Here is a 14413-nt window from a genome sequence, read left to right on the forward strand (position 1 = left end):
AGCATTTCCTTTTTAAAAAAAATATTTTGCTGACCTCGGTTTTGGAACAAAACCAATGGTAAAAGTATTTCTGAAGCTTTAGCTGTATTAGTTATGTACACACAGGAAAACATGATGTTTTTATCTTTTACTGATAATTTTTAGCATTCGGACAACATATAGCTCTATCTAGTATTTTATTACTGTTCATTACAGGGGTAATTTTATACGAGGATGCCTAGACTGTGAAGGTGTATAGGCTGTGCCTATTTTATACAGACAAGATATGTGCCTATTTGCTATTATAAAACTGAGAGGAGAAGAAATGCACCTGCACCTACCTCAGCATTATTTCAGCGAGACTGAGGGCAAGAATGCCGTGAGAAAGAGAATGGATGTCATTAGAAGGTTTTGAAATTGCATATAAAAAGAAGCATTCCCTGTGGTTCATGAAGAGTAAATGAAAGACCCTGTTTACTACAGTGCGCTAGTATTTTTAGCATGCGCTAAACGCTAGAGACACCCATATATTCCTATGGGTGTCTATAGCATTAGCATGCACTAAAATCACTAGTGTGACTATAGCGCGGCTTAGTAAACAGGGCCCTAAGTGTGCTTGCAAAGAGATCTACCTCAGTCTTGCCAGGGCCGTGCCTAGGGTCTCTGGCGCCCCCATGCAGACTATCAGTTGGCGCCCCCCCCCCCCCCCCCCGTGAAAATGATCACGCCCCCCCCCACTTGCCACACTGAAAGGAATTGTCAGCAATATTCTTAGAAACAAATTGCTATACATTGCAAAATAAGATAGCAGATGTAAATTCTCAAAGTGGACATATTCCAAACGCTAAAATGAAAATAAAATAACTTTTTTCTACCTTTGTTGTCTGGTGACTTTCTTTTTTCAATCATGCTGGTCCAGTATCTGATTCTGCTGCTATCTGTCCTCTTAACTCCATTTCCAGGGCTTCCTTTCCATTTATTTCTTTACTTTTCTCCTTTCTTCTTCATTTCTTGCTCTATATCCATTTCCAGCAATTTCTCCTCTCTCCCTGGGTCCTGCCCTCCCATCCATGTCCATTCTTGTCCCTCTCTGCCCTTCCCTCCTCCATCCATAGCCAGCAATCCTCCTCTCTCCCCTCCCCTCCATTTCCAGCAATTTGTCCTCTCCCTGGGCCCCCATGTCCATCCTTGTCCCTCTCTGCCCTTCCCTCCTCCATCCATAGCCAGCAATCCTTGCCTCCTCTCTCCCCTCCCCTCCACTTCCAGCAATTTGTCCTCTCCCTGGGCCCTGCCCTCCCATCCATGCCTCTCTGCCCTCCCATCCATGCCTCTCTGCCCTTCCCTCCCCACCCTGGGGCCTTTAAATCTTTTACTTCCGGTCGCAGCAGCGTCAGTGAAAGCGGAGCGCTGCCGACGTCTCCCTTCCCTTAGCGCTCTTGGTTCCCTCAGTGTCCGCCTTCTTCTGACGTCAGAAGAAGGCGGGACACTGAGGGAACCAATGAGTGCAAGGGAAGGGAGACGTCGGCAGCAGTGGCGTAGCTAGGGTAGTTGACACCCAGGGCCGGTCATTGTTTAACACCCCCCTCCCCCCCAAATCCAGTACTAGGCATACCGAGAATACAAAACACTCACGACCTATAGAGCAATTTTACCATACCATAAGCAGTCGTTTCTACAAGTCACACAAGGAAAAGGAAAGCATCTTAAGCACTACAGTGAGCACTAGAACATCAATTCATCTATTATAAAACAAAACCAGACAGAATAGTACAGATCGTCAATCCTGCACAGTCAATGCCAACTGAAAACCATGTCTTTCACAAACACAGATACACCCTAATCCACTATAGAATAAGTAATCATAAACTTTCTATTTAGACAAAAATTAAACTGAACCCCCAATGCCAGACTCTGCATACAATGCAACACCACAGAAACAGAAAATGTCTCCTAGAACTGTGCAAAATATAAAGACAGCAGATGTAAATTTGAAAAAACTAACAAATACCAATCACCACTTTAAAATTAACAAATAGAAATAAAACAAATACAGAAAATAAAATAATACCATTTTATTGGACTAATACATTTAGCTTCCAGAGGCCAAAATCTCCTTCCTCAGGTCAATACAGTATAGTGCTGTTACAGTATCCTATCCTGATCTGAGGAAGGGGGTTTTGTTCTCTGAAAGTTAAGTCAAAATGTATTAAAATTAGTCCAATAAAAAGATTACCTTATTTACATGTTCTATTTATAAACATTTATTAACACAGCTAAAATACTTTATCCTAAAGCAAAATAATAAAAATATATATTTACAGTTTGTTGTCTTTGGTTTCTGCTTTCCTCATCTTCTTTTCACCGTCTTCCTTCCATCCAGCATCTGTCTTCGCTCTCTCTCTGCCATCCAGTGTCTGCCCTCTCTAATAAACCTTCCATCCACATCTGCCCTCTATTTCTGCTCCTTCCATCCACCATCTGCCCCAGTCTGCCATCTCTCTCTCCCCCTTCCATCCACCATCTGCCCTCTCTCTCTCCTTTCCCTCTAGCATTTGCCCTCTATCTCTGCCCCCTTCCATCCACTGTCTGCTCTTCTATCCACTCTCTGCCCTTTCTCTCTGCTCCTTCGATTCACCATTTGCCTTCTCTCTTTCCCCCTCCCATCCATACAGGGTCTGCCCTTCCTCTCACTCCCCATTCCATCCAGGATCTATCCCCCCTCTCTCACTGCCCCCTCTTTTCGGCTCCCAGTTCCCACCTGCGGCTGCCCCTAGTTCCAGATCCATTGATTCTCCCATCCACCCCTGCCCAAAGGCATGACCCCATTCTCCCTCCTGCTCACTTTTCAGACACCTGTTCCAGCTCCATGCCCCTTCTCCCATCTGTCTCACACCCAGTCCCTTCTGCCCATCCAAGTCCCCCTCACCCCATCTGTCTCCCACCCAGTCCCTTCTGCTATCCAAGTGCCCCCCACCCTCACCCCATCATCTGTCTCCCACCCAGTCCCTTCTGCTATCCAAGTGCCCCCCACCCTCACCCCATCTGTCTCCCACCCAGTCCTTTCTGCCCATCTGAGTCCCCCTCACACCATCTGTCTCCCACCCAGTCCCTTCTGCTATCCAAGTGCCCCCCACCCTCACCCCATCATCTGTCTCCCAACCAGTCCCTTCTGCCCATCCGAGTCCCCCTCACCCCATCTGTCTCCCACCCAGTCCCTTCTGCTATCCAAGTGCCCCCCACCCTCACCCCATCATCTGTCTCCCACCCAGTCCCTTCTGCCCATCCGAGTCCCCCTCACCCCATCTGTCTCCCACCCAGTCCCTTCTGCTATCCAAGTGCCCCCCACCCTCACCCCATCTGTCTCCCACCCAGTCCCTTCTGCCCATCAGTCCCCCTCACCACATCTGTCTCCCACCCAGTCCCTTCTGCTATCCAAGTGCCCCCCACCCTCACCCCATCTGTCTCCCACCCAGTCCCTTCTGCCCATCCGAGTCCCCCTCACCCTATCTGTCTCCCACCCAGTCCCTTCTGCTATCCAAGTGCCCCCCACCCTCACCCCATCTGTCTCCCACCCAGTCCCTTCTGCCCATCCGAGTCCCCCTCACCCCATCTGTCTCCCACCCAGTCCCTTCTGCCCATCCGAGTCCCCCTCACCCCATCTGTCTCCCACCCAGTCCCTTCTGCTATCCAAGTGCCCCCCACCCTTACCCCATCATCTGTCTCCCACCCAGTCCCTTCTGCCCATCCGAGTCCCCCTCACCCATTCTGTCTCCCACCCAGTCCCTTCTGCTATCCAAGTGCCCCCCACCCTCACCCCATCATCTGTCTCCCACCCAGTCCCTTCTGCCCATCCGAGTCCCCCTTACCCCATCTGTCTCCCACCCAGTCCCTTCTGCTATCCAAGTGCCCCCCACCCTCACCCCACCTGTCTCCCACCCAGTCCCTTCTGCCCATCCGAGTCCCCCTCACTCCATCTGTCTCCCACCCAGTCCCTTCTGCTATCCAAGTGCCCCCCACCCTCACCCCATCATCTGTCTCCCACCCAGTCACTTCTGCCCATCCGAGTCCCCCTCACCCCATCTGTCTCCCACCCAGTCCCTTCTGCTATCCAAGTGCCCCCAACTTCACCCCATCTGTCTCCCACCCAGTCCCTTCTGCCCATCCGAGTCCCCCTCACCCCATCTGTCTCCCACCCAGTCCCTTCTGCTATCCAAGTGCCCCCCACCCTCACCCCATCTGTCTCCCACCCAGTCCCTTCTGCCCATCCGAGTCCCCCTCACCCCATCTGTCTCCCACCCAGTCCCTTCTGCTATCCAAGTGCCCCCCACCCTCACCCCATCTGTCTCCCACCCAGTCCCTTCTGCCCATCCGAGTCCCCCTCACCCCATCTGTCTCCCACCCAGTCCCTTCTGCTATCCGAGTGCCCCCCACCCTCACCCCATCTGTCTCCCACCCAGTCCCTTCTGCCCATCCGAGTCCCCCTCACCCCATCTGTCTCCCACCCAGTCCCTTCTGCTATCCAAGTGCCCCCCACCCTCACCCCATCTGTCTCCCACCCAGTCCCTTCTGCCCATGCGAGTCCCCCTCACCCCATCTGTCTCCCACCCAGTCCCTTTTGCTATCCAAGTGCCCCCCACCCTTACCCCATCATCTGTCTCCCACCCAGTCCCTTCTGCCCATCCGAGTCCCCCTCACCCCATCTGTCTCCCACCCAGTCCCTTCTGCTATCCAAGTGCCCCCCACCCTCACCCCATCATCTGTCTCCCACCCAGTCCCTTCTGCCCATCCGAGTCCCCCTCACCCCATCTGTCTCCCACCCAGTCCCTTCTGCTATCCAAGTGCCCCCCACCCTCACCCCACCTGTCTCCCACCCAGTCCCTTCTGCCCATCCGAGTCCCCCTCACCCCATCTGTCTCCCACCCAGTCCCTTCTGCTATTCAAGTGCCCCCCACCCTCACCCCATCTGTCTCCCACCCAGTCCCTTCTGCTATCCAAGTGCCCCCCACCCTATCTGTCTCCCACCCAGTCCCTTCTGCCCATCCGAGTCCCCCTCACCCCATCTGTCTCCCACCCAGTCCCTTCTGCTATCCAAGTGCCCCCCACCCTCACCCCATCTGTTTCCCACCCAGTCCCTTCTGCTATCCAAGTGCCCCCCACCCTCACCCCATCTGTCTCCCACCCAGTCCATTCTGCTGTCCAAGAGCCCCCCACCCTCACCCCATCTGTCTCCCACCCAGTCCCTTCTGCTATCCAAGTGCCCCCAACTTCACCCCATCTGTCTCCCACCCAGTCCCTTCTGCCCATCCGAGTCCCCCTCACCCCATCTGTCTCCCACCCAGTCCCTTCTGCTATCCAAGTGCCCCCCACCCTCACCCCATCTGTCTCCCACCCAGTCCCTTCTGCCCATCCGAGTCCCCCTCACCCCATCTGTCTCCCACCCAGTCCCTTCTGCTATCCGAGTGCCCCCCACCCTCACCCCATCTGTCTCCCACCCAGTCCCTTCTGCCCATCCGAGTCCCCCTCACCCCATCTGTCTCCCACCCAGTCCCTTCTGCTATCCAAGTGCCCCCCACCCTCACCCCATCTGTCTCCCACCCAGTCCCTTCTGCCCATCCGAGTCCCCCTCACCCCATCTGTCTCCCACCCAGTCCCTTTTGCTATCCAAGTGCCCCCCACCCTTACCCCATCATCTGTCTCCCACCCAGTCCCTTCTGCCCATCCGAGTCCCCCTCACCCCATCTGTCTCCCACCCAGTCCCTTCTGCTATCCAAGTGCCCCCCACCCTCACCCCATCATCTGTCTCCCACCCAGTCCCTTCTGCCCATCCGAGTCCCCCTCACCCCATCTGTCTCCCACCCAGTCCCTTCTGCTATCCAAGTGCCCCCCACCCTCACCCCACCTGTCTCCCACCCAGTCCCTTCTGCCCATCCGAGTCCCCCTCACCCCATCTGTCTCCCACCCAGTCCCTTCTGCTATCCAAGTGCCCCCCACCCTCACCCCATCATCTGTCTCCCACCCAGTCCCTTCTGCCCATCCAAGTCCCCCTCACCCCATCTGTCTCCCACCCAGTCCCTTCTGCTATTCAAGTGCCCCCCACCCTCACCCCATCTGTCTCCCACCCAGTCCCTTCTGCTATCCAAGTGCCCCCCCACCCTATCTGTCTCCCACCCAGTCCCTTCTGCCCATCCGAGTCCCCCTCACCCCATCTGTCTCCCACCCAGTCCCTTCTGCTATCCAAGTGCCCCCCACCCTCACCCCATCTGTCTCCCACCCAGTCCATTCTGCTGTCCAAGAGCCCCCCACCCTCACCCCATCTGTCTCCCACCCAGTCCCTTCTGCCCATCCGAGTCCCCCTCACCCCATCTATCTCCCACCCAGTCCCTTCTGCTATCCGAGTCCCCCCCACCTTCACCTCATCTGTCCCCCACCCAGTCCCTTCTGCCCATCCGAGTCCCCCTCACCCCATCTGTCTCCCACCCAGTCCCTTCTGCTATCCAAGTGCCCCCCACCCTCACCCCATCTGTCTCCCACCATCCCTTCTGCCCATCTGAGTCCCCCTCACCCCATCTGTCTCCCACCCAGTCCCTTCTGCTATCCGAGTCACCCCCCCCCACCTTCACCCCATCTGTCCCCCACCCTCACCCTGCCTCGTCTTCCCCCTGCCACCCGGTCTTTAAAAAGAAATTGCCGACGCGATAGCGAGCGCAGCACCTCGTGTGGAAGTAAAAGAAGCGGATCCGATCATCTCATTGGGCCTTCCTTCACTGTCCCGCCCTAGAGGAAATAGCGTCAGAGGAGGGCGGGACAGTGAGGGAAGGCCCAATGAGATGATCGGATCCGCTTCTTTTACTTCCACATGAGGTGCTGCGCTCGCTATCGCGTCGGCAATTTATTTTTAAAGGGCTGGTGCGGGGGGGGGGGGTGCCAGGATGAAGAGCAGCGGGAGCGGCGGCACCCCCCTTTCTGGTGACACCCGGGGCGGACCGCCCCCACCGCCACGCCCTTGCTATGCCACTGGTCGGCAGCGCTTTTACTGACGCTGCTGCGACCAAATGATTTAAAGGCCTCGGCGGCGCGGGGCGAGGGTAAGCACCGCGGCGACGCCCTCCAGAGGTGGCCGCCCCCCTGCGGCGCTTACCTCGCTTACCGCATCGGCACGGCCCTGAGTCTTGCTCCAGTAGTGAGACTGGGGGCTAGAATGTTGAGATAAAGAAAGATTGGAACCCTTTGACATCATCAGAATGGGCAAGAATTGCAAAAAAAAAAAAGAAGTGTTCATGTGGCTCATCAAGAGGAGAGGAGGTGCACCAGCAGGGAGACTAGTATTAGCAAGACTGAAGGTAGAAATGCTGTGAGAGAAAGCTCAAAGCCCTATGACACCATCAGAAGGACCAGAATTGCATATAAAAAGAAGTTTTTGTTGTGGTGCATGGCCACAGGTGTATGACCAAAGAAGAAGTGTTACAGATCATTGAATGTTCGTAAAATTTTAAAAACATATCTTTTTCGAGAGTCAGTTGAAGCAAACATTTAAAATAGAAGTAAAGGATATACTAAGAAAGAAAAAAAATTCATTAGCTTTGTGTTTTTACTAATGTTTTTATTACTACAGTCTGTGAAATCTGCATGTGTGTTGTCTTTTTGTAGTGCTTTCCTATCATAAATGGATTTCAGAGTATGTTTATCTACTGTTTTAATATTATTTAAATGTTATTTTATATTGTAAACTGTTCTGATTTACCTTTGTAATAAGTGACGGTCTAGCAAATGAATAAACGATAAAAAGCAGCGGTCCCAGCACAGACCCCTGGGGAACCCCACTAACTACCCTTCTCCATTGAGAATACTGACCATTTAACCCTACTCTCTGTTTTCTATCTTTTAACCAGTTTTTAATCCACAATAGAACACTACCTCCTATCCCATGACTCTCCAATTTCCTCTGGAGTCTTTCAAGAGGTACTTTGTCAAACGCCTTCTGAAAATCCAGATACACAATATCAACCGGCTCACCTTTATCCACCAAAGAATGGTTTGCTGCCATTCTTTGGTAGAATGCTGACCCAGAGTACCTGAAGGCACAGCTTCTCTGGTAGTTGCATTTGCTATTACCCTATAATTGGGTTTATTGTGATTGACATTAGATTTCTTTAATGTCTGGTCCACAAATTAAAGGTTTGTCCCCTTTTTTGAAGGCTCTTGGTGATCTTATTCTGCCCTCATTTACTATTAAATTCATACCCACCCATCATTCACTTCTCAGTTTTTCACAAACATACATGTATAACCATAAATATAAAACATAGCAAAATAGACTCTAAAAATTAACTTAAAATGCATTTATATATTAATATTAAAATGCACATACAAATAACCATGATTAAAATTTCATCCTAAACCAAAAATATCATGTTCTTTATGTAATACAATTGCAAAGCTATTCCAAAGTTAGGACCACTTATTGAAAAGGCTTGAGTACATGCAGATTCCTTTCATGCAACTATCAAAGTACGGACAGTCAACAAATTTTGCTGGGAAGTATAAGGTGCCCAGACTTTCCTACCAGCATGGACCAGACTTTGAAGGATCTGTACAAGTGGTTCTACACTGGTTCGGTTCTATTGAAGTGCACCATCTTCTTTCCTTGCATGGCTGTGGCTTTCCACAGGATGAAGGGCCTGATAATAACATGTATACTGAAGCTCCATCTCACCATATTTACACCACAAGCTTTCCAGGTCATCAACCTGTATAGTTGACTTTGATAACCTTCTCAAAGAATGCCCCTGCATCCTTGATCTGTCCATTCTTTTCATAAAACTTGGCAAAAGCCACCCAGTGTCTGTGAAGACTTCCATTATCTTTCAGAGGATCAAAAGTCTGAATTGCTTCTGTATAGATGGCTTTCCCTCATTTATTTTATTTTATTGCATTTGTATCCCACATTTTCCCACCTATTTGCGGGCTCAGTGTGGCTTACAATACATTGTAAATAATGGAAATATGATTTGTTACAATTCAGTTATGGATTACATTGTGAAAATTTAAGCGAAAGCAGAGTCAAGGTATTGTTAGGGAATAGGACAAGGAAAAGAACAATGGAACAATGGAAAGAGACAACGGGAAATTAATAGGGTAATAGAACCTTAGCAGATGAACATTCGGTATAACATTTTCTGTGAGTAAAGGTTCAAGTGTGATAAAATTACAGGGGATGAGAGTTCAGAAAAGAATGTATTGGTGTATTTCTGGAACAGTGAGTGTGGACTTCATGTGTATTGATCCTTACAGTAAATTTTATCAAAGAGATGAGTCTTCAGTAATTTGCGGAAGTTGGTTAGTTCGTGGATTGTTTTCAAGTTGCGCGGTAGTATATTCCAGAATTGCCTGCTTATGTAAGAAAAGGTGGATGCGTGCAGCGCCTTGTATTTTATGCCTTTGCAATTAGGGAAGTAGAGGTTAAGGAAAGTTTGAGATGATCTTTTAGCGTTTCTGGGTGGTAGGTCTATTAAGTCAGACATGTAGGCTGGAGCTTCACCGTGAATAATTTTGTGGACTAATGTGCATACTTTAAAAGTAATGCGATCTTGCCATGATTCTCAAAATCACCAGTATTAATGCTGCAGCACCACAGGCAATCAGACACAGTTTACTTCTATTACCCTAGAGCAAGTGACTAACCACTGGGCACCAGAATCCTGCCTGCATCTTCTCCACCAAAACATAAAGAGAGCTTTCACAGAGCAAAGGTAGAACAGAGAGAGAGAGAGAGAGAGAGAGAGATATGAAGTAGAACGAGACATCAACTCATATAGAGAGGGAGGTGACAGAGAAGGTACACATTTGAGCCCAAGGCAAATGTATTTCAAACAATTACAAGAGTCTTTTCTGTCATTAACATTGTTAGTGTAGCCAAAGGCCACTGTAGACATTTAGAAGCTTGAGAATAAAGAGCTACCTGAACCCCAAAATATTTTTGGGGACTGATCCAATTTTTTTTTCTGAGTGCAGAGCTTTGAAGGGTAGTACATTGTGAAGTGTGACCATTACTGTGTCTATACACCATGGTAGTTGTTGAGGTGGTCTAATGCCAGTGTTCCAGAGTCAGGGCAACCAAACTGCTTCCTAACTTTTCCCCTTATATGTTCCCTTCTACCCCAACCATCTCCTCTAGACGCTGTTGTTTGAAAATCCTTATAGACACATAAGTCAAAGTTCTAAACATCTAGTCATATCAGTTTTCTGCTGTCTTGGAGCTCCCTGCTCTGACCTCCTCATCTGGAGTGTTCTAAATCTCTCGTGTGCCAGATTTACTTAGAGAAAAGAGAACTAAGCATGTTCCAGTTATTTAGCATGCCCTCAAGAAGCTGCAAGTTCAAATTATTTAGTCAATGCATTTTTAGGTTTCAGTGCACAAAAATAGTGTAAGCACCTTACTTTGGACAATTTTTACTGCAAACATACTAAACTTTCTTTTCAATTGATCTTAAACTAGCTTATCAATGAACCAATTTTTGTAAGCCCATGCTAAAATTGATTTTGCTTGAACTTAACACATATGGCTTGAAGTAAAAGAAACAGAGGAAGAGGGGAGAGGCAAAGTTAGAAAATGAAGAATGATGTAAGGAAGAAGATGAATTGGAAAATAGAAAATGGTGAGAAAGAATGAATATACAACTACATGGCAAAAGAATGAAAGGTGTTACTAGATGTGATCCTATAAAAAGAAACAGGTAGAAGAAAGAAAGCTAATGAGTGAAAGAAAGAAAAGGCGAATTGCACTACAAGATCAGTAAAAGTGATTCAGGTTCAGAAAGCAATACAGTGCAAAGAAATGGGACAACAGATAAGAAAGCAGAACTCAAAAGAAAAGAACAAAGGAAGGAATGAACAAGCTCAAAGCAAGTGTAACATGGAAAAGATTAGGACGAATTACAGTAGTGGGTCAGATAAAGGTCAGAAGTCTTTAAAAAATCAAGACAGAGGTAGAACCAGTCTAGCTGCAGAATCAGTGAAGCACAATAAGAAAAGCTGCATTAGGTAAAACATTTTATTTTGTTTTGTGAGAAAGTTGACGAGTAGCCCAGTGGTTAGAGTAGCAGCACAAAAAGCAAGGAAACCCACATTCAAATCCCAAATCTCTCACTTATTCACCTTGGATATTTCGCTTCATCCTCCATTGCTTTTGTTACAAATGTGGAGGCTGATGTATTCACCTGTGAATGGAATTGCAGATGCAAATATGTAGGCCAATTAGAATACATTATTGCATATCAGAAAAATAGTTCATACTATTTGGCCTTTTAGTGCATGCAATCCCATTTCCAAGTTTTATGCAAAATCACCTAATGAGCTCAAAAGTCATGTAAATGTGCTAATTAGTGATTCGTGTGCAGTTACTTTACATGCAGAAAATTGTTCAAAGCCGCACTGGTATGATAACTAAGCTTTGGGTCCTATTTTTAACCATTATTGTCTTATTGAACATAATCTGTGACAAGATGCTACCTGGATTTCTTAAAGTGATGCAAAAATTGCTTTTAGATTACAGAATACTGCACATATTAACATCTGAAAAATATTCTTGAGTGCTGCTTGCTTAAAAATTTCCATCAGCAACACTTATTTGCTCACTTCAGCCCCCAATGACAAGTATAAAAGTTGCCTCTTATGATTTGAATCACTAATTTGGCAGCAGCTACCGAAAATGATGCTAATTGGTGCTATTTTTCAATGTTTATCTGGCAGAAAAAGAAAGGCAACAATTCTAAGAATAATTTTGCATTAGCAAAACCAATGGCTCTATTTACAAATGGTGCTATGCTAATATTCAGTGCCAGATGTATTGTTTAGCGTCGCCTCCATGTCCGTTTTTAGCAGACAAATCTGTCATATGTACTTATGGATGAATGCATCTGGAAGCAGAAACTAATGTGTGATCATTGCTAATGTGATTGTACAATAGATACTGAGCACCACTTCCATTCTTGCAGGCAATTTTAGTTTCAGTGTTTGTTTAATGGAATGACTCTAGAAGTAGGTGCAACTCGATTACAAGAAGCAAGCAGTTCTAATAATTCTCCAAACCTTGTCTTCTTGTTAAGGTCATTCTAGCTTGACCCACTGCATCTGAATGAGTTACTTTTGAGATCTGGCTTTAAAACATGTACAGTACATGGCTATTGTTTATAATTCATCAGTGGCTCTCAATCCAGTTCTCGGGACACACCTTGTCAGTCAGGTTTTCATGATATCCACAATAAATATGCTTGAGGCTGATTTGCATGTGCTACCTCTATTGTATGCAAATTTATCTCATGCATTCATTGAGGTTATCCTGAAAACCTGACTGGCTACGTGTGTCCTGAGGACTGGGTGGGTTGAGAACCCCTGTATTACGCCCTATAACTCAATATAATAGAGTGAGTCTTCCATGATGTGAGTGACAAGTATATTGGAGAGAAAAAAGGGCCCTAGAACCCTGTGGGCTGGTTGGGATGAAATATATATATATATATATATTTTTTTTTTTTGGGGGGGGGGGCTTGATTGGGCTGGGGTGGTGCATGGGAGCTTACTATCTGTTGCAATTGATGGTACCTTTAACAGACGGCTCAGAAAAATTGGGACATGGCTTGGCGGCCTAATGATCCTGGGTAGTAATTATTTTACAGGCTACACAATGGCTTTCGGTGAGCACCCAGTAAGCCGCGGTATAATATTTACATAGTAATGAGTTGCTTTATATGCATTGGCATGTTTTGCATCTCATTAATATGTAATATGGGGTGACTTTTTTTAACCCAGCTTGATGAAGAGTTCATTTAAGAAGGGTGGTTATCAACCTAGGCTACTGTTATAATGGGTTATTTTACTGCTAACTCATGCTGTTTTAGCACAGGTCCCATTTTATGCAATTATGTTTATTTTTATGTTTTATTAAAACATATACCGCTTAGCTTTGATGATCACAGTGGTTTGCAAAGACAAAGAATTAGGCCTAGTTACAAAGAACCCAGATTAACAGTAAAATAACCCATCTTAAAGAAAACTCACGTTAATAACTTCCTCCCAAGTGTGTCCTTTTTTGTGTAAAGACATTATTTTCCCTTAATTAATTTCTAGCATTAAGACACTGTACGTAACTATTTGGCACGTGATGCATGGAAGAACAGGATAAAACTGTTTTGCAAGTCACTGTGCTAAAAGGAATAAATAGCAATTCATGTTGTGCCCCCTCTCACACTAAATCACAGTGAACGTAAGCTATTTGTATAGTATTTTGCTTCAGGGATCATGGGTCACTGGTAACAATGAACAAAGAATACTGTACTCAAATTCAAGAGATTCTGTCTCAGCGACTTGGAAAACTATTGTGATATTGCTTCTTGTCAAGCACATAATGCAATTTTTCCCTTCGATAAAACTAAACACTTGAGGCAATTTTAGCTTGTCTCATTTTCCACTTTTTAAATATTAAATATTTAAAGTAAGCAGACCTGAAAGTTTCAGGCCAGTGATCTATTTCATGTGTCTTTAGTGCTAAAGTGTGAGAATGATTGATGTACTGACACTAGGTTGCCAAAGAGATACATAATTGGTATCTGTTAAAATCTTACCTGCCCACAAGCCAAGCCCATTCCTCTTTCCCCCATGCCATGGGGGCATGATAAATTCAACTCCAAGGCATCAGTACCAGAAGCCTGTAAAACATGTAAAAAGAATAATCAACAGTCAACAGAAACAAAATAATTACTTTGTCTTAGCTTGATGCAGCCAAACTGCATCCTACAACTATCCCGTGACCATAAGCTTCTGTTCATTCAGGGGCCCTTTTACAGAGCGGTGGTAAGTCCCACACAGGCTTACCGCTCGCTATTCTGTTTCTACCACTGGCCCAATGTGGCCACTGACGGTAATTCCACGTGAGGGCACACCATTTCCAGGGGAAAAAAACAGAAATGGTTAGAGCAGCAGTAACCTAGCGGTAACTGGGCATTGCCACGTGCTGCTAGGTTACCGCAGGAGCCCTTACTGCCACTTCAGTTTTCTTACTGCTTGGCCTTTTTGTTTTGGGGCTTTTTAGCCACTGTGGCAAAAAGGGCCATGGCGAACAGGAAAAATGACCCTTGCCGCTACTGCAGGTCCCGTTTCCCCACAGCTTGGTAAAAGGACCCCTAGGGAGTCTTTTACTAAGCCGCGATAGCGTTTTTAGCTCACTGTAGAAAGTCGGTGGTAAACGCTGAGATGTCAATAGGAATATCATGGGCGTCTCGGCATTTACCGCCAGCTGATTTCTACTGTGAGCTAAAAATGCTATCACGGCTTTGTAAAAAAAAACCTAAATTAAAATGGAAGACTCAAGACTGAGGGATCCAAAATGGTGACTGGAGCTGTGTGAGCGTCTTGTAGCTCACGAGAATCTGAGAGGGAA

At 46.9% G+C, this 14413-nt stretch overlaps 1 protein-coding gene across 3 annotated transcripts in view; it reads right to left on the reverse strand.

Annotated features, from left to right (window-relative positions):
* DPYD (dihydropyrimidine dehydrogenase) overlaps positions 1 to 14413 on the reverse strand; it is a 1476885-nt gene that overhangs the window by 394403 nt on the left and 1068069 nt on the right. For all 3 annotated transcript variants that reach the window (XM_030205306.1, XM_030205305.1, XM_030205304.1), the window contains one exon: positions 13599 to 13682. In XM_030205306.1, coding sequence (XP_030061166.1) covers positions 13599 to 13682 — 84 coding nt within the window. The remainder of the gene's footprint in view (positions 1 to 13598; positions 13683 to 14413) is intronic.

Source organism: Microcaecilia unicolor, chromosome 6 (assembly GCF_901765095.1).
Source record: "Microcaecilia unicolor chromosome 6, aMicUni1.1, whole genome shotgun sequence".
In the NCBI taxonomy this organism is placed as follows: domain Eukaryota; kingdom Metazoa; phylum Chordata; class Amphibia; order Gymnophiona; family Siphonopidae; genus Microcaecilia; species Microcaecilia unicolor.